The sequence below is a fragment of the Ovis canadensis genome, chromosome 19, assembly GCF_042477335.2.
Source record: "Ovis canadensis isolate MfBH-ARS-UI-01 breed Bighorn chromosome 19, ARS-UI_OviCan_v2, whole genome shotgun sequence".
Classification (NCBI taxonomy): Eukaryota; Metazoa; Chordata; class Mammalia; order Artiodactyla; family Bovidae; genus Ovis; species Ovis canadensis.
The window spans coordinates 51,527,209-51,552,362 of NC_091263.1; the positions used below are offsets into that span (position 1 = coordinate 51,527,209).

The window sequence follows — 25,154 nt, forward strand, 5'->3', positions numbered from 1 at the left end:
GCAGGAGGTACTTAGGGTAAATTTGAGGGCTTTCAGACCTTCACCTGAGCAGGCTGTCTTTTCAGAGTAAGACATCGGAGAAGCTCATGGTTCTCTTCTTACGAGGGTTTTCTTCATCTAAACCCATTTGTTTTAATAAAGTGCTATTTACTCATACAGTTGAGGTTTAAAATATTCGTTTCTTGCATCTTTATTGAGATATAATTGGAGGTTTAAATTCCTGAACTTTGTATCTGCAAAGTTAGGTTCTTTGTAATGATTAGATTATTATAGAATCTTTGTCATAGTTATTTGTGGGTAGCTAGAGTCTGCTTGTGTCTGGATCAGACTTCTGCCTGGAAATGCTGTACGACCCCAAATCATTAGTAAGTACAAAGCATTCTGCATGTCACAGAAAGGACCAGGAGGAAATTCAAAATACAGTGGTTGTGTACTTGTGAGCAGTGGACTTTGAGAAGCAGTAAAAATAAATGAGTGGCAAATATTGGCAAAATGCTTCCTTTTTTTTTATTAATTCCCCAAATCTCACATGACAGTAGAGTTAGGGTAGGGTGTTAAAAATGCACTTGGCCTGTGATGTGTGAGAAAAGTTTAAATTAATGGGATAGACCTCAGAATTTCCCTGCTAAGATTTTAATTTTTTACAAATATTTTTATTTTCCATTGTATTAGAAAATATATAATATAGTTTCCATTATATTAGGAACTATGTATATACTACATATGTATATATAATATATTCTAGTAGTTTCTTCATTTTTTCCTATTAAGATATTATTATACTCAGAAAACAGTCATCTTTTTCAGTGTACAGTTTTTCAAGTTTTGGCATACAGTCAGGTAACCATTATCACAATCAAGATAGAGAATGATTCCTGCTGTGCTTTGCAGCAGCCTCCTACTTTCTGTCTCTCTAGTTTGGCCTCCAAAATGTCATATCACTGGAATCATTAAGCATGGTCATTGGGGGTTCATACACACTGTTGCCTACATCAGTAATTCATCCCTTTGTATTGCTGAATAGTGTTCCACTGTATGGGTAGACTTTGATTTGTTTATTACCCAGTTGAGGGATAAAGTTTGGCAATTAAAAATGAAGCCTCTATAAACATTTGCCTGCAGATTTCAGGGTGAACATACGTTTTCAGTTGGATAAATACCTAGGAGTGAGATATCTGAGTTATATGGTAAGCATATGTTTAAGTTTATAAGAAACTGCCCATCTGCTTTTCAAGGTGGCTGTACCATTTTGTAGTCCCAATGACAGGGTATAAAAGTTCTGCTGCATCTTCACCAGCACTTGGTTTGGGCAATATTTTATTTGGCTGATTTTGGTTTTTAATTTTAGCCATTCTAGTAGATGTGTAGTGGTATCCCATTACAGTTTTAATTTGCATTTCCCTAATGATAATGATGTACTTATTTGCCGTCTGTGTATTTTCTAAGGTGAAGTGTCTGTTCAAATTCATTCCTTAAAAAAAAAAAAAAATGGAACATCTGTTTTTGTGTTAGTGAAGAGTACTTTATATATTCTGATATAAGCCCTTTATCAGAAATGTAGTTTGCAAATACTTTCTCCCAGACTACAGCTTGTTTTTTTCATTTTCATTTGCAGACCCTTATTTCATATATGTCTTCCTTATTTATTGCAAACATTTCATGTTCTGTGGATTTCATGCTGTCACGGGATGACGCTGCAGGAAAGCATAGTAGACAGAGCAGTATAGGGTTTGTCCAAGACACAGGTGCAGAGAAATGGACTCAGAAAGACTTCTGTAAGTCTAGTTATTCAAAGCCATTGTCTGTGCCAACGGAAAGGGACATTGTTGTGTTTCTTTCTAGCTGATATCTAGAAACATACCTTTCAATTTCAAGCCCATGTAGTTAATGATAGGAATAGGTTCCTCTTGCCTGATGGATGCAAACATTTACAAAGGAAACCCTGAATTCCTAAGGAGACAGCTGTGTTCTACTTCACATTATGTGCACACAGCAGAGAAAACCAGAGGGCAGTGAGACGGAGACACACAGAGCAGAAGTTAGCAGTGTGAGATTCAGCTGTGTGTGACCACACATTTTTGGGGAAACAGGAATGGGAGACATGACTCCATTTTCCTGCAAAGTTCCTATTCTGTGCTTTGTGGGTGGTATAATGGTTTTTGAAAGGTAACTTGATTATGAGCTTTTTTTTTTCTTTTAAGTCTATTTCCTAATCCTGACATTTTATGCTATTCCAGTGAAACAAGTCAAATTAGAGAATAGAAATGGTTTTTAGAAACTGTCACCTATGTTAGGAGTTCCAAAATAAGCACTTTGCAGTGAGAAATGGAGATACATATATGGTCCCTTCCTTGATATTTTTTTAACATCACGCATAGCACATTTCTTTTTTCTTGGTCTCTCTCCATTGCAGTTATTCTGTCTCCTTCTATGTACCCACCCTATGTATCACTGGTCATTTTTTTCATATGCTCTCTGAGTGGCCAAGAGAAGAGTGTTGGGTTTTGCAATTTTTGAATCTTAAGACTTCATTTTCAGGATTTTTCACTTTTATCGTATAAAGTATGAGAACTCATCAGTTTTCAATATTGGAATGAACTTTAGAGAACTTCTTTTCTCTGTCTTTGTGGATAAGAGGATCGAGGCTCTGAATTTTTAAGGGATTCACAATCTTGGAGCCAAAGTGAATGGAAAAATGAGCCCTGGACAAACATAGACCTCTTCTTTCCTATCCTCTTTCCAGGCTGGAAATCAGGGAAAATATAAAAATAAAATATAAATCAATGCATGGTGCCTGGAAAGAGAGGATGTTCAGAGGTGCCACTCAAATGGGATTTTGGTAGTGCCACTGGGTTTATTGTAAGTGTAATAACTATGAATAAACTATTGAGAGCATTTAAAAAGCTATATCAAAGCTATAGAGAAAGACATTAGGCTTTTAATTCACTTAAAGGATTAAGTTGTCACAGCAAGCGCTGAATATATAGCAATTGAATATGTGAGCTGGGCCAAGGTGCTGCGGGCTGGTGGCCTGTGGTTGGGAGGGCCCCTGGTGAGTTCAAGCTGTGAGCAGAGTACAGTGTGTCCTTACAAGCACTCAGGACCATGGTGGCCAGAATATGGACATCATGATGAAGGGTTTCTACTGCGGGCCTAGTGGGTAAACTTGTCCTCAGTTGCCTGGAAACTGGGAGACTGGTGTATCAAAGGAATGTGGGAGATATGCTCTCTAGGAGTTGTTTAGAAGCCTTTTTAAAGGACTCCAGCCCAACTGCCTTTTAGTCTGTGATATGGGAGCCATACCTAGACCTACTGTGGGCATCACAGGGCCACCAGGAGCTACACAGAAATGTTAGCAGAAGCCCCTTTATTCCAGCAGCCCTAAAAGGCTGCTCAACCTTAGTAATGAGTTCCCGTGGCCAATACCTCTATAGCGCTTACTCTGCACCAGGCTCTATTTCAGTACTTTCCCTGTATACTGCATGGTTCAACCCTTCCTACCACCCTAGTAAGGAAGAATCATCATTATCTCCATTTCATAGATGAGGAAATTGAGGCCCAGAGGGCTTCAGTGACCTGCCTAAGGTCCCAGATTAAATGCACAGAAACTAGGATTTCAATATAGGTCTCTCTGACTCCCAAACTCTTAGCAGCACATCACGGTGCCTCCTGTATTCATACTGCAAACACTTAATGCCTAGGATGTACCAGCCTGTACCATAGGCAATAGCTCCACGTGGCTCCAGAGCCCTTGAAATGGCGTTGGTGCTGCCTGTTGAAAGGATAATATTGGGTTGGCCAAAAGATTTGTTTGGGTTTTTCTGTAAGATGGGCTGGAAAACCCGAATGAACTTTTTGGCCAACCCAGTATTTTTGGATGTATTAGGTTTAAAGAATATATCGTTAAAATTAATTTCATCTGTTTCTTTTGACTCTTTAACATGTGGTTGCTGGAAATTCTTATCTTCCATGAGGGGCTCACATTTTATTTCTCCTGGAGACTGCTGCCCTGGAAGATCCCACATCATGTCACAAAAGAAACAACCATTGGAAGCAGGCTGCAGAGAGTGCATGGTGACTGTAGACAGCTGGGACCCTGCTGGGCAGAAGGGCCCATCTCCCCTTATTGCTCAGAGATGGAATGAGTCAAAACCAACATTTCCCTAGGAGTCTATTTCAGGATATTAATAGCAAAACCAAACAAACTCTAAGACCTATAAAATACAGGCCTGGGTATGTTCAGCATTGTGCTATTTCAAATAGATGTGTTTTAAATATTTTCTGAAGTTATTTCAAGGGTGCCTCAGTTTGATCATTTATGAGATGGAGCTAATAGTGCTGTGAGGAACGATCAGGTTAGTCCATGTAAAGTGCTTTCAATAGTGCTCGGTGGAAAGCTTAAATGTGAGCCAGGATTATTGTAATAGTGTAGTCAGTGTTGTCGTAGTTACTGCATGTAGTTGAAGGAGCTGAGGGATGCTGAATATGGGAGGATGCAGCAGGGCCTTTGGGGCAACAGTCTCAGCTTCTGCACCTGTGTCAGCAAATTTACCTCCCCAGAATAGGGGAGGCACTCGGCCCTTGGAAGGTGGTGTGATGACCCTCAGATATGCCTCCCACCACTCACCACCAACCACTCATCACAGCCCCTTGAACTGCAAGAAGCTTCTAATTGTCTTCTCTCAATGGCATTTCCTTCTCTCCCCGAGAGGAAGGTCCGTCAGTACACTCCTCTTCATCTTGTTCTGTTTTTAAGGACTTTCAATCTCCTCATAAATTGGCCTGGATCCCCTAATTTTCCTGATTCCATGGATAAACAAAGTGTAGACTGGTTTCTTTTCTGCAAGACTTCTCAGAGCTCTTAAAATGCTAATGTGTATGGAGAAAGTCCCAGATGTAAATGCTGTATAAAGTATTTTGCAAACCCACTTGGCTTGTTTTGGGGAATATCTTCTGGGACTAACGTTCCGTAAACCGCTACTGGGGAAACATTGTCCATAAAGGTTCTGGCCAGCCAAAAGGGAAATCTCTGCCGCCACTGCCCTTTGCACCCTAGTCCCCCTAGCCCTGTGTGTGGAGCACACAGATGTTGGACTGGGCATGCCATTCCTCCACCCTGCCCCGCCCCCCCCCCACCCTAAAACTAACAGTTGTCTTGAGCAATGGGACACATTTGGGTATGTGACTCTCTAGAGTATCTAGGAATTCACTGTTATTTTTTAGGCTATCAAACTGAGTACCCTTAAAAAAATTAAGTCTTGATGATCTTCATTCATATGCTTTAGAAATTTATATACACAGAACAATTCCTTCCCTTAGTTCCTTCCCCATCCAGTTTCTGGAAACACATTGTTCTTTATATTCATTGGTTTTATGGCTATTTTTGTTTTATGTTTTATCTCTTTCTTCCCTACATTGTGCTTGTTTACCCATCTTCCTCCGATCCCAGTAGACTGTGGTTCCTGTCTCACCGAGTCTGTCTCTGCAGGTTCACTGAGTAACTCTTTGAGGGTAGATCTTAAACATGACTAGAACAGAGGGCGGGAGCTGCCCTCAGCTTCCACTTTTTGTTTGTTGTATGCTATCAGTCTTTGGAGCCAGTTGAGAGGCGGAAGTGTTTGTGGCATGTTTGCATCTCATTACATCTTGGACTGGGTCTTCCCACGTCAGTCTGCATGTGCCTCTTACCTAGATTGCAAATTCCAAGGGAACAGGGGGCTGGTCTTTATGACTTTCCTTCCTTCCTCCTGTCCCTCCCTCCTTTCCTTTAGAAGACTCTTCCAAAAATAAAATCTTTTTGTTTGAGAAACTCTGATGTCAACATTCTAATTTATAAAGAGGGGCTGTTTTGCATGCTACTAGTAAAGCAATAACAACTAATAATTTCTATTACAGTAAGTATTCAATGGAGCTTTCCTATGAGCCACATTCTGTGCAACAGGTATTTTTCGTATTTTCCCTTTTAACCGTCACAGTTACCCGTTAAAGTGTGTGCTGTTAGTATCCTCTTTTTACGGATGAGAAAACTGAACCTTTAAGATAGGAAATTGCCCAAGAAGGGGCAGCTAGAGCCATGCTAAGGCAGGACCATGAACCAGGGCTGGTCTGGCTCCAGAATGCAGGTGTGGAACCTCTGCGGACTCCTGTCCACTTCCTTCTGGCTGTCGCGTCCTGGAGAAGCAGAAAGGAGACCTGCTAAAGTCCCGGCACTCCAGCCTTCCCTTTCGTCCTGTGCTGTGATTCCCCTGCCCACTTAGACCATGAAGTCAAAAGGTGGCTCAGTGCCTCAAGGAAAATTCAGTTAAATTTTGATAAACCATATAAACATAGAGAGCAATGATTAACTTCCCAGCTGTTAATGTTAACATTCGAGACTCCTTAGCTCAGCCCCAGTGGGTGGGAAGCACTCAGTGAGTAACTAACTCAGAATAACCAGACCTGGATGTTATTTTCTAAAATAATTCCAGTTGTTTAGTAATGTCATATGCATTTTATGGCATGGCAATGTGAAATGAAGTTCATTTAAAACATTTTTGCCAGTAAATAAGCAAATATTTTTAGCTGTCGTGTTTTTTAATATTGATACTGTCTTAAGTTTTCATGATACTTTGTTTTTAAGGATCCTTCCCAAGTCTTATTTCTGTTTTGTTGTTGTTTATTTCAACTTACTTGGCCAGTGCTTTGCACAAAATAGATACAAAAAAATAAAATTTTAAAATTCAGTTTGTAATTTGGAAGTAATTTTTTATACACTTTCTTAAGTCTCAAAATACCCTTAAGGGTGTAAACAGCTATTCATATACCCATTGAAGAGGTCAGAAAACTAAGGCCAAGAGAAGTGATTCAGAAAAGATCATTTAAGGGTACAAACAGCTTGTCTTTAGAGTTATTTTTAAGCCAGAAAAATGTTTTTTAAAAGAACAGTCATTCTCCCTAGAGAGAAATCCAATCATAGTCACAGAAAGAAATTGTGCCTGCTTATTTAAGGCAACATTATTCAGTTGAACTGTAGAACCCAAATGCCCACTAGTGAATGAATGAATGAACAAAAGGTGATACATCTATATAGTAGAATACTAGATGGCAACAAAAAGTAATGCGTGCTGATACAAGTTACAACATGGATGAACCTTGAAAACATTGTGCTAAGTGAAAGAAGCCAGACACAAAAAGCATGACTGCATTTGTATTAAAAGCGAATCCATAGATAACAAAATATAGGTCAATGATTGCCAAAGACTGAGGGGAAGAGGAAGAATGAGGAGTGATAACTTGATGGGTACAGGGTCTCTTCTTTTGGCAATACAGGTATTCTAAAATTAGGTAGTAGAAATGATTACACAGGTCTATAAATGCACCAAAAACCATTGAACTGTATACTTTAAAAATACTAATTTTATAGTATAAAATTATATCTTATTAAAAAGTGATAATAAATATAAAGCTTTATGTGGGTGAAATGAAGAGCAAAAATACGCTGATCATTTATACTGTGCTTTCTACCAGGGTGAAATTTCATTATGTAGCTCATTCTGATAAAACTATTAGCAAAGTGACACTGCAGATTTGAAATACTAAGCTTCATTCCATTATGCTATCAGGTCACTAAAGAGAAGTGTGAATGACTTACTTTTTATCCTGGCAATGTGTGTCCCTTGGTGAAAATCGTTCTCTGATATTAACAGTTTCTATTCAGAGGCAAGAGAGTTGAGCAGATATACCAGTTAAAGTGGCTGGTTTTTCCATTCTCAGTAAAAATGTTCTTGGATTTATAGTCATAGTGAATGTTTGAATCTTTAAAGCTCTTAGTCTTTGTGAAGCCAAATTCAAAACTGCCTGCTAAAATGGTTAATGTGGTAGAAATTAGTTGGGCTAATTAGGTCAATAAATATTCTAACTCATTAAGATAAAAGGTCAGATGGGTAAAAGACTGGGGAAGTATGTAATAGAAGATGTTCTTTTTGATTCTGAAGCCATAATTTTATTCCTGGATTTTTATACCATATATAGCATACTAAATTGTTTCTTTGATACAAAGATTAGTTGTGAATGAAATGTCTTCCAGGTGTATTAGGATTTGCATGAGTTATTCTCCATTATTTCTGTTCTTTGTTAGAAATCTCTTTTAGTGATTAATGCCTTAATTTTTTCAACTTTGCTACTTAAGTGTACTTTTTTTTTTTTGCAATTAGTGCCTGATTTATTCACAGGTTTTCCCATGCCCAAGTACCCCCTGATGATTCTCTAGAAATGATTCTTCTATGTGGTCAAAAGAGTGAATTCTATATGGTATTTCCTTAGTATTTTTCTTGCTGTAGTTATACTTCTCTCTAAATAAATCTTTTAAGTCAAAATATTTATGGAAGACAGTAAGTAAAGATTATTTGCTTTTCACAAACTAAGTAACATATTTTCTTTTCTTCACAGCTTTATTGAGATATAATTCACATACCATACTATTCATCCGTTTAAAGTGTCCCGTGATTTTCAGTGTGTTCACTGTTATGTGCCAACCACCATCACAGTCAATAATAGAACATTTTTATTACTCAAAAAAGAAACCCTGTACCCATTAGCTATCAACTCCCCTGCCAAGGTCCCCACCCTGCCTCCAGCACTTAGCAGCTAATCTACTTTTGTCTTTATAGAGTTGCCTGTTCTGGAAATTTCATATGACTGGAATCATGTAATTTATTCGCTTTTGTGACAAGCTTACTTCACTTTACTAATATAATAAGGTTTATCAAAATGTTTTATAGTGGTAAAAGGGTCCATTCATTATAAATATTTAGCAGTTATAAACAAATATGCATCTCATATCAGAGCAAGCACTGAAATGTGCGAGGCAAAACCTGATATAAATGAAGAGAGAAAAAATTCAACAGCAATAGTTGGAAACTTCAATACTACTTTCAGTAGTAGATAGACTAGCTAAGGAGAAGATTAACTAATAAATAGAAAACTTGAACAACATTGTAAACCAACTATATACCTAACAGATATTTGTAGAACACTCTACTTCAGAGCACACGTTATTCTGAAGTACACATAGAACATTCTCCAGACTAAACCATATGCAAAGCTTTAAAACATGTCAATAAATTTAAAATCATAGAAGTAATGCAGAGTATCTTCTCTGACTACAGTAAAATTAAACTGGAAATCAATAACAGAAAAAATGGGAAACTCAAATATATTTGGAAAGTAAATAGCACACTCCTGAATAATCAAAGAAGTTGGGAAGTACTTTGAGATAAATGAAAATGAAAGCACAACATATCATGCTAAAGCATGACTTGGAAGAACATTTATCGCTATGTGTTTTACATGTCTCAAACTGTAAAGAATCCACGTGCAATACAGGAGACCTGGGGTCAATCCTTGGGTCGGGAAGATTCCCTGGAGAAGGGCATGGCAACTCACTCCTGTATTCTTGCCTGGAGAATCCCATGGACAGAGCAGCCTGGTAGGCTACAGTCCATGGGGCCGAAAGGAGTCAGACATGACTGAATGACCCAACACACACACGTTAAGAAAGAAAGATCTCAAATCAAAAACGTAACCTTCCACTTTAAGATACTTGACAAAGAAGAGGAATCTGAAATACAGTACAAACTAACATCCAGTTTTCAATGTGGCTTCCGTACACCTGTTATAGAAAGCTAGTGTTTGTGAAAATATGTGCCAGATACTGTTTTCCACTATGGGCTCAGTTTAGAAACTGTCAACCAAATCATGAGCCCATTTCAGTTCCTAGCTCTTAAGTAGTCTTATGTGATAGAAAGAGCACTGTTTAGGGTGTTGATCAAATCCATGCCTGATTCCTGATACCACCACACCCTCAATGTGACATTGGACAAGTAGCTTAATCTCTCTGAGACTTACTTTCCTCATCTGTACAGTGGACGTAATTTTCTCTGTCTGAGAATTATAAGATAACGTGTAAAAGGGCCTAGTTCAATATCTGGCATGTAGTAGGTGCTTGATTCATATTTATTTATAATCACTGGTGAATTAAAATTGGAATGACAGCCTAAGTACCTGTATGGCATGGATATACATATATGAATGGGGCTTCCCAGGTGGCTCAGTGGTAAAAGAATCTACCTGCTGATGCAGGAGACAAATGAGATGCAGGTTCAGTCCTGGGTTGGGGAAAATCCCCTGGAGGAGGAAATGGCAACTCACTCCAGTATTCTTGCCTGGAGAATTCCATGGACAGAGGAGTCTGGCCGGCTACAGTCCATTAGTTCACAAAGAACTGGACACGTCTAAGCAACTGAGTGCACACACATACATATATGAATGCTCTTGAAAGAAGACTGGAAGAAAAGTAGTCTGATGTCGAATCCTACTGTGTACCAGGCTTAGGGCTGGTCACATTATCTAAAGCTGCACCACACATAACTTGTTTGACAGTTTGGACTGATATCGCTGTTTTAACAACCACTAAAACAGTCTACTTAGGCAAAATACACATGCTGGCCTAATTGATTGTTTTAGAAACAGCTTATAATGGTTAAATATTTGAGCCCCTCAAATATGAAAGGACTAAAACTTTAACTTGTTGTTGTTATTATTGGTGTAATAAATTCCATTAATTGTGTTTTAGGAAAGCATATTTCTTAGTTGTGCAATTCTGTTGCCTATTTGGACTACAGACTAGTGGCATTAAAGCTTTGAAACACATTTATGATTTGATTGGCAAGATAACTGATTAAGTTCTGTTTTTACTCAAAGGATATTTTGGCAGGCACTTTTATGCTTATTTTGTTTATTGTGTGGTTGATGACTGAATATTTTCACCAGCAACACAAGCCTCAAGCCAGGTTCAAAACTAGTGCTTGTCAAAACTGTAACATGAATATAAATCACTTAGAGATCTTGTTAAAATGTGGATTTTGATTTATCAGGTCTAGAGCAGGGCCTGAGAGTTTATATTTCTAACAAGCTTCCAGGGGTTGCAGATGTTGTTGGTCCACGGAGCACACTTTCAGCTGCAAGATTGTGTAGAATTCAAGAGGTACTTAGGCTAGAATCAGAAATGAGGAGAGCCCATCTGGTATTATATATCACAGTCCCAAATACCTATTCATACTCTCTGAGTATAATCTACTTCCGTAACTGAGCCCTGAAATAATTAAAAATTTGTAGGCATTGAACAGCAGTGACTCTATTCTTACATTTCATGTATTACAGTGATTGAATATGGTAATAGAATAATACCCTGTCATGCATTTTCAGTAGTTCTTTGTACTGTCTATTACCTTGCGTTCTACTCAGGCCCCTTTACACTGTATCTCATTGACTATGAAAAGTGATGTACATGAAGCATCTCCATCTCCATTCCCTAGAGCTCTATAGCTGCCTTGTCGGCCCTTACTCTATGAATAGCAAAGAACAATGAATACAAACCACTTAAACCCCAGTCAGACTTTTGGTACCAAATGAAGAGAATAAGCAATTGTTTCCCCTAAACTCACGCCTGATTTTCTAATCATTTACGTGAGCATTTATGGAAGTTTCCTTGGAGAAGGAAATGGCAACCCACTCTAGTATTCTTGCCTGGAGAATCCCATGGACAAAGGAGCCTGGTGGGCTACAGTCCATGGGGTTGCAAAGAGTTGGACATGACTGAGCAACTAACACACACACACACACACACACACACACACACACACACACAACATGGAAGCTTCCAGGAAGGCTGATTTCAAGTCTTTAGTCATTTAAATGAGAGCACAGATTGAGTTTTACCTGGAGAGTCCATAGCGGGAACAACTTGATTTTTGTATGTAATTTGACTACAGAGGCATCATTTTAAGACCTGTCAAATTAAATTCTTAGTATGAAATAGATGTGGCTCAAAATGTAATGCATGCCATCTGATTTGTTACAGAACACAGAAATAGTCACAGTAAGGACAAGAGGAAAACGAGGACAAGAAGATGGAGAGGGAGGAGTAGCCTGGCTGATGACATGGCCGTGTTAAATAGCAGCTTCACCACAAGCACGCTTCCTGCCAATGGTAGCAAAACAGACAGCACAAGGGAAAAGGGGACCCACAGAAGAACAAAACGTTTTTTATCCTATCCACGGTTTGTAGAAGTGATGGTGGTAGCAGACAACAGAATGGTTTTATACCATGGAGCGAACCTTCAACATTATATTTTAACTTTAATGTCAATTGTAAGTATCTTCAAAAGTAGGTGATTTATGATGTTTCTAAATGTGCCTTTGGGAATGGGTTTCCACCCAGTGCTTTGGAGGATCATTCAGGGCTGGCATTTCCACGATTCAGGCAGGTGACTGAAGAGAACATAAGATTATTCATTGACTGCTCTTGACAATGACAATAATGAGTATAAATAGTGTTTATTCTGCATTAGACAGTGTACTTCTTACTTAAAAGGCATCATTTCTAATCCTCCTGACAACTCTGCTAGGTAGATTGTCATTCCTATTTTGTTGATAAGAAAACTGAACCTCATAGGAGTTGAGTTGCTTATCCATGATCATGTAAAGCCAGAAACATAGCTTAGAGACTGCATGTGACTTTCAGCCTGTCTGCTGCTCCAAATCATTGCCCTTTGACATGTGAACCGGCACAGCCAGGTATGGGTCACCAGTAAGACATTTATTTGGTCCCTGGTTGTGAATCAGAGTCACTGATGGAGCTTAGTAAAATGGCTCTATCCCCTGCCCCCAGGATTTTTAATTAAGTAGTTTTGGGGTGAGGCTTAGGAATCTCTCACTTAAATTTTGAATTTTTCTGTTCCCATTTTGAATTGAAAAAGTAATAAATTTGCATGATAGAAAAACAGACCAAGCAGATCCAAAGACTAGGGGAAAAGCCTAAGTGCTTTCTCCTACCCAGTCTCCCAGAGGCCACCTATGTGGCAAGTTTATTTGTCCATGTTTCTAACCAGCACTGTCCAATAGAAATATGATGCAAGCCATGTTTAAAAACATAGGTGAATGTAATTTAAAATTTTGTTAGCCACACACACAAAAGAAATAAGAAAAGTCAATTTTAATCATGTATTTTTTTATATCTAAGTGTTATTTCAAAAATATTAATGAGATGAGTTTTCCTCCATAGTAAGACTTTAAAGCCCAGTATGGGCGTCACACTCAGAATACATCTCAGTTCAGAAAAGCCACATTTCAGTTGTTCAGTGACCACTTGGCAAGTGGCCACCATGTTGGACAGTGCAGCTGTAGACACTTCTTAAGCAAACATGTATGGGTGTATTTTTTCAGAGATGGAGCATATGTAATATGGTTTTACATATTCCTATTGTCTTGAAATATTGGAGATTGTCCCATAATAGTCCATATGCTCTGCCTTCATTCATTTTAAGCCTCAGGCTAGTATTCCTTTTAATAGACTGACCCTAGTTTATTTGAACGGAAATCTACTTGTATTACATTCCCCAAATGCATATGAAAAGCTGCCCTTTGGGAACATCCATTTAGAGTTTCTTCTTTCCTCTCTATGGCTTGTGGTTCTCCTTGTGCTTTCCCTGTGAATTCACCTGTGTTGTGAATCACTCTGCTGTGTTCCTCATCCCCCCACCCACCTGCCTCTTCCCCCACCTCTCCCTCACCCCCTTCTTCAGGTTCAGTCCCTTGTGCCCCAGCCCTCTCCTATTCTGGTGGAGGGAAAGAAAAACCTAGTCATGCCTTTTACAGACTCAACTCCATTTCTACCCCATAAATTCAGATCTGTCAAGAATTTTAATGACAAGCGTGGACTTAAGGTCAAATTAATCTTGCTTGAAAAATCTGGCTCTGCTATTTACCACTCTCTGTTTAGTCTTGGACAAGTTGCTTAACTTCTCTGAGCCTCATTTTTCTCATTTGCTAAGCAAAGATTGTGATCATACCTAGTTTGAGTGTTGCTATGAGGACTAAATACAAAGGCATATGCAGTTTTTAGCAAGGATCTAGTCCACAGCAAGCATTCAATGGGTGTAGCTCTAGTAATTAACGGTAATAATGGAGGGAAAAAAAAGTTACCAGATTATGGAGAATATAAATGGTTGGTACATCAACAGTATTAGCAAGCTTGTTGCCCATGTGAGATTGCATAAATGGCAGTCCAGCTTCCACTGGGATGAAAATGCTCGATCAAAAGTTAATATCCAGTGTTTTGGGACTGAGAACTGCTAAGTTACGTGACAATTTGGTTTCCTTGGAAAACACCTTGAAATTTAAACTTGCTCTCATTTATTTACTCTCTGAAATTGCCATCTATGCATTTTACAAAGAGAGTTTTAAGAAATATTTGTTGACTGAATGAAAATTTACAACTCCAAAATGCATATGTTTATGAACCATAAAAAGCCATGGAGACCAGCTTAAGAAGTGATTTGCTTATTGCTTACAAAGAATTCACAATTAACTGAAAAATTTATCTCGGTTACAGGTAGCCTCTATCTATAAAGACCCAAGTATTGGAAATTTAATTAATATTGTTATTGTGAACTTAGTTGTGATTCATAATGAACAGGTAATAAAGTTTTATTTCTTTTTTCTTCTCTCTGTATCCTAAATGGCATATCTAATTGATGTTGGTACAGTGGATCAACCATAATTCTTGTCTGTATTTAGGAAGGACCTTCCATATCTTTTAATGCCCAGACAACATTAAAAAACTTTTGCCAGTGGCAGCATTCAAAGAACCATCCAGGTGGAATCCAGCATGATACAGCGGTTCTTGTAACGAGGTATATGGACGTCTTATCCTTCCAGTCTTTTAGTTTCTGGTCACGTTGATGGGATAAGGTTGTGTATTGCTGCTAGCCAGCCCCTAGTCCAGAGTTTTTCAGCTTTAGCACTACTGGCGTTTTGGATCAGATACTGCCCTGTGCCCTGCGGGATGGTTGGCAGCATCCTTTGTCTCTACCTATTGTATACTGGCAGCTCTCCCTCCTCTTGACTGTGACAGCCAAACTATTGTCCAGACATTGCTAGATGCTCTCTGAGGGTGTATGGGGGAGAGGACAGTCACAGCTGCTTGAGAACCACTAACCCATAGTTACCAAGTAGGCAATAAGTGTGATAGACAGTCCTGAAAGTAAACGCCCTTATAGAGGGGGCAGCTGCCATTCAGATTGAGCTGGTCATTACTGTGCAGGATATACATACAGTCTTGCCAGCTTTTGTGATTCTGTAAGAAGCCAGAAATGAGGATTTTTTTTTTTTTGAAAATGTGAATGCTCCTAGTTTTTAAATGGTAGCTTCTAGTTCAAAATATTTAAAATGCCATGCAGGGCAACGAAGAAGTGTGCTGGCCTTGGGCTTCCCTGGTGGCTCAGACAGTACAGAATTAATGCTGGCCTAGTTGTGTCTTCCATCAACCATCTTTGATATGGTCAAAAACATTAACTAAACTTAAGTGAAAGGCATTTCTAACCTTCTCAGAATGTTTTTTCAGAAAGTAGAATCACTTGTTTCAAGGTATGAGGAAAATCCTGGGTGGAGAGATTTTCATTTGCCCTTGGCTACCCTGGTTGACAGGAGACTACTCAATGTAGCTTTTAATCTATAAGCCAGTGATTCATAAATTTTTTGATGCAAACCCCTCGCTCTGTTAACTAGCTTTTTGTCATCCCTCCCCATCCCTAACGTAGTGGTGGTGTGAATACCTGAAAGGCTGGAGTGTTTGCTTGTATTGGTGTTTACTGTTGGGTGTCAAGGCCCTAAAGCAAGTGTGCTTTGCTTTCAGACAGGATATCTGCAGAGCCCATGACAAATGCGATACATTAGGTGAGTCTGCTGTGCGTGTCCTCTCTGGCTTCAGCACTTTATGACATGCTTTTCTTCCAAGCCACAAATGCTTTCTAAAGTAAATCCTTCTTTGTTTGTTTTCCTTTCTAATAGGTCTGGCTGAACTGGGAACCATCTGTGATCCATACAGAAGCTGCTCTATCAGTGAAGATAGTGGACTGAGTACAGCTTTCACAATAGCCCATGAACTGGGCCATGTGTATGTTTCCTTTCCATATTTTCATTTAATCTGCAGTGACCTAAAACTTTTGTTCCTTCGCATCAGTGAGCATTCACTGGACTTTAAAAGGTGTAAGACACTTCTCAAGGCATAGTTGAATTTGCAGGGTTGAAAAGCTTTGAACCTTGTTGGGAGAAATGACTTTGACTTCAGAAAGCTGAGTAAATGCAGTGCACCCTGTTCAGCCTTAGCTCCTGTGTCTCTTTGGCTTAACTGAACAGGTTTACCAGGCAAGGTCTAATATGCTCCTTTCCTACTTCAAAGTGCTTCTACTTTGAAGTAGGAAAGGAGGTCTTTCTACCCCTTCCACTGAAGCAGAGAGTATATCAGCCCCGAAAACTTATCTTTGTTTAGTAGGGTCCTCCAACATTGTTGTGGCCTGCACAATTTTCCCAAACCCAGATCATTCCTGATTCTGGTTATACAAGTTTGTCCTTCAGATACTAGCCTCTGAGAACAGAGGTGACCCTCTTTCAGGGGAAAGAATGAACAAAGATACAGAGAAGAAAGAAACCATTTCCTATTTATGATCACTAAGTGTCTGGTCATTATGAAATTGGTTTTTCGTTTTTGTTCTTTAGCAACAAAGCCTTATTAGAATGTGGGGCAAAACAGTATAAATTTACTTAAAATTATTCCAGTTTTTTATCTGTCATCTTTTCTTTCTACAGTGATTAAATTACTTATACCTTTTTGGAATAATTTTCAAAAATAGCTCTGTATCGACCTGCATGTCAGATGTTTACTTTAGAGATAGCATCATCTATTAAGCAAACTCTTTCGTTTGCCAAACGTTTTTTGAAGGCACTGTATATGCAGTGTACTACGGTAGGTGTAATGCAATATGCATATATAGAGGAATCTCTAATCCCCGTTCCACAATCTCTTATCCCAATTCCACATACAATGAATATATTTCAAGCATATTTTAAGAGCACATTCCTTTTATTCTCCAATGGAAATATCAGAAGGTGCTCAATATTTACAGAATAAAAAAGGCATGACTTTCAGTTAAGCCTTGGTGATGGGTCAGAGTCCTTCTTAGTCCATCGTCTCTCTGTCCCTTGATTTCTCAAATACCTTCATGAAACTCAAGGATTTCTTGGAACTAGATTTGAAAATTACTTACTCTGCGAGCATTTCGCAAAGTTTGGTACTCTTACACTGATTCCAAGAGAATAGTCTATGGGACGAAATAAGAGTGTTGTAATCCAGTGATTAAAAAAAAAAATTTCCTAGCCATGTTTGGAGTGCCAAGGCCAAATACCATGAAGTAAAGGTTCTGACAAGTCCTGTATTGATTTTAACTCAGGTGTTGATTTTAGCTCAGTTCCCCCATACTTATTTTAACAGAATCTTTGGAGGATTTTCATTTATTTGTTTTACATGAAACCTAGTAAATTACTTTAGACCTTTAAATAGGAGATATAGATTTCATAGTGAGGAATAGGGTGATGTTTCAATGGGGCAACTATTCCTGCCCCAGAACACGGAACAAGGAGAGTTACAGAGACAAGAATGTATTCCAAGGGCAAAGGTGTATTTGATTAACAGATTAACACTTCCCCCCAAAATAGGGCTAACAAAAATATGCTATGTAAAGAAATATAATTAATTTCCTATTAATTCCTTTCCCCCAAAGAGTTTATAAACCTCTTTTAGATAGCCAGGTTATAAAATTGACATTTTAAGGAATGTAAGAATTTTAAATAGCAACAACAAAATATTTATGCCATATAGAAGTCTTAATTCACAGTTAACAGACAACTCCTCTGTAAAAACTGTGCTGTTGGTGTGTTTCCAGGAGCTTTCATTTATATTATCTCCCTTAATCTTTATAATCCCCACAAAGTAGATATTATTAAGTCTGTGTGTTTGGCTTAGAGATATTAAGTTAACCAAATTGTAGTAGCCAACCAAATTGTGGTAGCTAATGAAGGCATAGGAGCATATGATGTTGGAGCACCAGCTCTAGGGTAGAAGTCAGCAGGTAGCCAGATAACCAAGATCTGGACTGAATTGTTACAACATTCCCTTTGACTTGAGGAAAATATATGCTATTTCCCTTCCTATAAGATGGAAACAACGTATACACCCTATCTCAAAAGTGTCAGGAAGTAAGAAATCAAGTAATCGGTGAATGATGTGAGTTGTGGCTTAAACAGAAAGTTGTATTCCTAGCCTGTTAGTGAATTATTTTTGTTTTGGCACTTTGTTTCCTAGAGGTAACTTTGTTTTTATGTTAAGAAAAGTGAAAATCTTTTTTTTTTTAATTTCCTACCATATTCTCTGACAAATTTTCTAATTAACTTTTTCAAAATTAAATGTTAAGTTGTTATGGTCATGACTTTCTGATAAAATCCAAGAGCTGCTCGGAGGAAAAAGCAACCAACCTTCTATTTGTTGAGCATCATTGGATGCTTCAACAATAGCTCCTGCCTTCTTGTACCAGCTTCATAGACACTGAGAATCTAAGAGTCAGGAAGAATTGGGGAAGTAATTGAGTCTCTACTGAACACAGAAATCCTTACACAGTGTTCCTGAAAAATTGTCCATATCTTGCCTTACAAGAGAGAATGCAGTTTGTATATATTCCAAAACAGGAGGTATTAGACTGAAGTAAACTCCAGTTCTAGCTCACTTAATAACCATGTGACCTTGATCAAATAGTTAAACCTCCTACTTTCCAATTTCCTCTTCTGTAAAATGTGAATAGTAATAGCATACTATTCATTGGGTCAAATAAGTAATTAAGTTAAATAAAACATCAAATGCGTTTAACACACTGGCTAGTACATTGTGAATGCTAAAAAAAGTCTTGTTATTTTTTAGTAAGTGTTTGATGAAGGATTATTGTTATACAACCCCTGCTATGAAAAAACGTGCCTGACATTTGAATGAAAAAAAAAGTTTTCTGTTTACATGATGAAATAAACTGGATTTTATCGAGTCCTGTTGGCATGGGGAATAAACACCAGCTCCTTTGCACCAGAGAGAAAGAAGCAAGATTTGAAAGCTTTTCTTGTATTAGGTTTGTTGATGGAGGTGTTACACTGAACCTGCATCTGGGCTTTAGAATTCTGGGCAGTCATTTCTTTAAGAAAATAGACTCTTACACATCCATTACTATTAAGTCCAACCAAGAGAGTTGGAGTTTTCCCATCTGGCAATTATTGAGGGGCCTAAGGTTTTAAAAGAAAAAGGAAATAAAACATGAGAAATTACTGGGATGGACCTCACGGACTTTTATTCCAGCTTTTATTTTTATATAATGCAAGTCAGTTTACTTCTGTCTGACTTTCTTGTTTTCACATCTAAAGATATGAAGTAAAGTCAGGGGAATTTCTCCCTAAATGCCAAGTTAGTCACATGCATCAGTTTTGTGATTAGGAATAGTCATCCAGAGAGGAGAGCCCTTGTGAGGTTGTTGCCCAGTGGATGATTATCTGACTGAGAAAGGCATGTGGCTCATAGAACTGATGTTTCTGGATTGAGAAATGCTTCCTGTCATTTTTTTCCCCCACTTCCTTTCTCTAAGCCAAGAATGGCAAATATGTGTTAATGCTGCTGCTGAGTTCCCTCCCAGACCCAAGAGGACGTTGGCACTCCATCATAGCCGTTTTTTGGGGTGGAACCTGGATTAGTTTAAGAATTCTTTTGTGTCCAGATTTTCAGGAAGCCAGTACCAATCAGTTGTCATTGGCGTGAAGCTTGAAACTATTTGCCATCTCTGAGTTAAGCCAACTGCATTGGCACGCCTCTGGTTTCCATGCTTGCAGCTTTCCTTAATGGGTTTTATTGTGCATGAACTTTGTATAGCTCTAGAATGGTATACTTACATGGTTTTAGCGTCTGTCAACCTGACCCAAAAAGGAGGAGATGCCAGGACCCACCGTGAGCCTCTCATTAGAAAGCTTTTGGCTTCAGGTTTTGACACTTGACTGACTCTTTATGTGAATAGTGTTATCATAACCTGCCAAATTCTTGACTCTATAAATTGGCCTTTAACAGCTTGTTAGGAATTCCAACTACTGTATTCTAGCACCAGCTACAGCACATGCAGAGCCTCTGCAATCCCACAGAATACAGCTAAGCCAAATGATGGCCCAGTTCACATCTTTTTCTGTTCTTTTTTACATTAAAGGCACTTTACATTCAGTTGAGTCAAAAATATGTTTTATTCTATTCTCTACCTTTACTCCTCTAGTTAAGTTTTGTTCTGCTCACCAGGATTCAGGTTCTTATCCATAATGCAGTACTCTGTTAAATTTTTTCTCTTAGCTGCGTTCTCAGAGCTCAGTCCCTTATTGTTTATTAACTGTTTTTTTTATCATTGTCTTCTCGGCCTTAGGTTCAACATGCCTCATGATGACAACAATAAGTGCAAAGAAGAAGGAATCAAGAGCCCCCAGCATGTCATGGCCCCAACATTGAACTTCAACACCAACCCCTGGATGTGGTCAAAGTGTAGTCGAAAATATATCACTGAATTTTTAGAGTAAGACTCGAACTTTGAGTACAGCCTTCATGCTAGTATCTGACCTACATGCAGTGAACTCATTGTGGGAAAGAAAACGTAGAGTCAAGCATTCCTTTTGAGTTGTTATTTTTGTTGACATTCCTGGGAGGAGGGAAAAGAAAAATACTCTCTGACATCTGTGTAGTTCATGTCCTCGCCAGCACTTAGAATACTGCAGACTGAGCTGAAGAAAATGTTGAGATCTTAAAAAGAATATGTAAATGTTGCTTCATTCTTGGTAAAGCTATGAAATCTGTTCAGGTCTTGGGGAAGAGACCATGAATGTGATAACATGATGAAGGAAGGCAAATCTTTATGTGCTTCTAAGTTAGTAATTTGGGGTTGGAAAGAGATAGGGAAGTGAGACATCCCCAAAGAACATTACAGGGTGGATGAAAATTGCACAGACCTCCATGTTGTTGAATTAAAAACATCCTCTCTCTGTCTCTCTTTATCTTCTTCCCTCTTTCTCCTTTTTTGCTTTTATTTTAAGTTTCCCACCAGGATGCTCAAGGATACAATTACTTTATACAATATCCTTGTGTCACAGATTTATTGCTCTTCTCTCCCAGATGTACAGAAGGTTAAGTGATTATCCCAAGGTCACTGGGTGTATATTTCCCCAGCCACAGGGAAGAGGGGGCTTGTTAATCAGAACTCACTGGGTGTAAATTTTCCAGAAGATGTGTTTGCAGAAACATGGAAGAACTGGCAGGTTGCTGGGTTTTGTTTTGTTTTGTTTTGTTTTGTTTTGTTTTCAAACGATGATCTAAAGTGTTTCTTACTGTAGTCATTTATTCACTTACCCATTCAGTCAGCAAATATTTACTAAACACGGATTGCTATGGACAGGATCCCATATTTGGGTGAAAAACAAACTTTTTCACCCCAAACAAGCTTTTACCCCTAAGAAGCTTATACTCCATTGGAAAAGATGACAAAAAATCAACATTTTAGAGTAATTGCCCTGAGATGTGATAAAGGCTGAAGCAGGTATACATTTCCCCCTGGTTGTATACATGGAGAAGGAAATGGCAACTTACTCCAGTCTTCTTGCCTGGAGAGTCTCAAGGACTGACGAGCCTGGGGAACTACAGTCCATGGGGTCACAAAGAGTCAGACACAACTGAAGTGAGCGAGCATTCGTGCATGCCTGCATGTTGTATGTGTAGCCAGTGGTTCCAAAACAAGTATACACCAAAAAGTAGGACTTCAGCTTCTGGACTCAAGTTTGGATGAAAAGAATAGAGCAAAAGCAAAACAACAAAAGAATGATCTTTGCTACCACTAACATGACAGAATGACCTGCACTGTCTTCTGGAGACTCTGACAGTCACATCTTATCACTGCCCTTACCACCTGCATTTTTCTGCTTCCCGCAGCACTGGTTACGGTGAATGTTTGCTTAACGAACCTGAATACAGACCCTATCCTTTGCCTCATCAACTGCCAGGCCTCCTCTACAACGTGAATAAACAATGTGAATTGATTTTTGGACCAGGTTCTCAGGTGTGCCCATATATGGTAAGTGTCTGGGGTCTCTATCTACCCTCATAACTGGATTGTGAACTTTTTTTTATTCATAGTTTTCCACTGGATTCTCATGCTAACATATACCACTCATTGAGTGGTCCATTGACTATTAAGAGTAATAGTAATGATGATGATGGGGATAAACAGTAATAGTTCTCAGCACTGGATGTTTCCTGAACTTTGTCATTTCACTCTCAGCCCAAAAGGAAGATACCATTATGGTTTTTATTTTGTAAGTGGGCAAGTGAGACTCAGTGGGGGACAAAGTAACAGAGCTGGTAATGACAGAGCTCAGCCCTTTTTTCTCTGTGTCTCCTTTGTCTTCCCACCAGCTTGTCCAGAAGACTTTTATTATAGGGAGTCTTCTAGATTCAGTAACTCATGAGACAAAACTGTTTCCCTGTTTTAGCTTGTCAAGACCATGGCCTATGACTGCCTGGGGCTTGAAATCATTTCTGGTGGTAGCTCAACTGGCAAGTGTGTGATTCTTTGATGTATGTGTTATGAACATTTGGACCAATGATATGATCCAGTGGTTAACAAGAGGCTTAGCAGAACTGTTCTTCTATGGGATGCCCCATTCTATTCCTTTGGGTGTTTTTCTGGGAGAAGTTCAGAGATAGCTGGTAAACAGTGATTCCATGGAAATAACAAAATATTTTATGTAAAATGTATCCATGATTATGTTCATTTCTCTGTTATTCATGATAGCAAACATTAGGAGTGACCTACAAGCACAAGAATAGAAAGGTTAAGCAAACTTAATGTGTATGCTTGCTCAGTTGCATCTGACTCTTTGTGACCCTGTGGACTGTGAACCCACCAGGCTCCTCTGTCCATGGATATCTCAGGCAAGAATACTGGAGTGGATTGACAGTTCCTCCTCCAGGGCATCTTCCTAACCAAGGGACTAAACCCGAGCCTCTTGCATCTCCTGCACTAACAGGTGGATTCTTGACCACTGCACCATCTTCATTTAATGCAATATTATTATATAAAAATTGAAAAGTGACTATACATGGGAACATGCTCCAGCTATAGTTTTAAATTAAAATACCAGGATAAAGAATTATTTTACTGAGTATTTTCTCAATGTAAAAGGGGGAGAAGAGCTTCAGAAAAGACTGGGTAATTTAAACCTTTTTTTTCTATTAAACAAAAAAATAGTACCTTCTGAATTTTTCTTCTGTGACTGTGGTTTATTCTTATCATCATGGGAACAGTTATTTTTTTGGCTAAGGACATTTGTGTCCCTGGGGCTAGTGACATGACACCTGGGCAGGCTCTTGCTGCAGACTCTTCATCTCTGAGCCAGGCCCCTTCCTGCCGGGCGCTCCTGATGTTCCCAGCTCCTACACAGATGCCCCGCTCCTGCCTGCCCTTCGTCTTCTCCCTTTGGGTAGGACATGATGCCTGTGTGTGTGTGCTCATTCACTCAGTTGTATCTGACTCTCTGCGACTGCACGATGGCTACTGTTCAGTTAAACCTTCTTCATGTCCTCTCTCTATCATCTACGTTTCCAGAGAAGAGAGTGAAGTACTTTGAAGTCTGTACTTGAAAACTGTCTGAAGGCATTTTCTCGATAGAGTTTGGTTTTCTCCCCTTGTCCCCAGGTGAAGCACTGGGATTCTTCCATGTGGAAGCCCACAACCTGAAAAGCCCACCTGGTCAGCTCCAGGTTGTGTAGGAGACCCTGGGCCTCTGCAGTGTATTTGAAATCCAACTCCTTGGTTTCCTACCTTGCTTTGGAGTTGAGTTTTGCTCTTCCATGTTTTGCGTGTATCTTGTTCACTGTCCTCAAGAGTTGTGCTTCACTTCACTGCGGCAGAGCAGAGTACATTCTGATTTGCTACCTTTATATGTATCTTGAAGCTAAATGTATATATGAGTAGTTTGCCTTGAGATTACACAGTGTAAACAGAGTAGACACCTAAAAATTGTGGTTTCTGTGTTCTCTCCATTTGAGTATTTTGTAATTTCTTTGAAATATTTGTGGCATAAATAAAACAAGCTACACTACAAGAAAAAAAATTGTATGGCCTGAAATAGAGCTAAATATATCAACTTGGACAACTCTAAAAAGCACAGTGCATAGAGGAAACAAATAGCAAATTGTAGGATGCCTCTGTGTGTTCTGAAATAGCGAATAGCATTGTTTGTTTAAAGCCAAAGTATTGTGCATTATTGGTAGATATTTAAACATTTGTAGTAAAAACAGTGGGCTTCCCAGGTGGCTCAGTGGTGAAAAATCTACCTACCAGTGCAGGAGATATGGGTTTGGTCCCTCAGTGAGGAGATCCCCTGGAGGAGAAAATGGCAGCCCACTCCAGTATTCTTTCCTGGAAAATCCCATGGACAGGGAAGCCTGGCAGACTCAGTCCATGGTGTCGCAAAGTGGGACATGACTGAGCACATGTACACACACACAGTAAAAGCAATGGGAATGGTGAGACGGTGAGCATCACTAGAACAATGGTTACCTATGTGGAGAAAGAGAAGGGATTGGGATTGAGAATGAGCGTACAAGGCTGGGCGCATGAAGTGTCTTCTTTCTTAATTTGGGAGGTGGACATATGGGTATCCATTATGTTATTGTTCATATTTTTTACATGCCTGCAATATTACTGATATTTTGTCCCTTCTTTCTTCTGACGTACTATGTATGGCTTAGTAGGAAAAAATACCAGTTTTAACATCAAGTCAAACCAAAACTAATCACAACAGAAATCAAAACCTTCTCTCCAATCATCAGTTCAGTTCAGTTGCTCAGTCGTGTCCGACTCTTTGTGACCCCATGAACTGCAGCATGCCAGGCCTCCCTGTCTATCACCGACTCCCGGAGTCCACCCAAACCCATGTCCATCAAGTCAGTGATGCCATCCAGCCATCTCATCCTCTGCCATCCCCTTCTCCTCCTGCCTTCAATCTTTCCCAGCATCAGGGTCTTTTCCAGTGAGTCAGCTCTTCGCATCACGTGGCTAAATTATTGGATTTTCGGCTTTAACATCAGTTCTTCCGATGAACACCTAGGACTGATCTCCTTTAGGATGGACTGGTTGGATTTCCTTGCCGTCCAAGGGACTCTC

At 39.1% G+C, this 25,154-nt stretch overlaps 1 protein-coding gene across 3 annotated transcripts in view; it reads left to right on the top strand.

Annotated features, from left to right (window-relative positions):
• Positions 1-25,154, top strand: part of ADAMTS9 (ADAM metallopeptidase with thrombospondin type 1 motif 9) — a 163,165-nt gene that overhangs the window by 16,239 nt on the left and 121,772 nt on the right. For all 3 annotated transcript variants that reach the window (XM_069561878.1, XM_069561879.1, XM_069561880.1), the window contains exons 4-10: positions 11,900-12,189; positions 14,432-14,515; positions 14,617-14,732; positions 15,734-15,774; positions 15,889-15,994; positions 20,367-20,513; positions 21,917-22,058. In XM_069561878.1, coding sequence (XP_069417979.1) covers positions 11,900-12,189; positions 14,432-14,515; positions 14,617-14,732; positions 15,734-15,774; positions 15,889-15,994; positions 20,367-20,513; positions 21,917-22,058 — 926 coding nt within the window. The remainder of the gene's footprint in view (positions 1-11,899; positions 12,190-14,431; positions 14,516-14,616; positions 14,733-15,733; positions 15,775-15,888; positions 15,995-20,366; positions 20,514-21,916; positions 22,059-25,154) is intronic.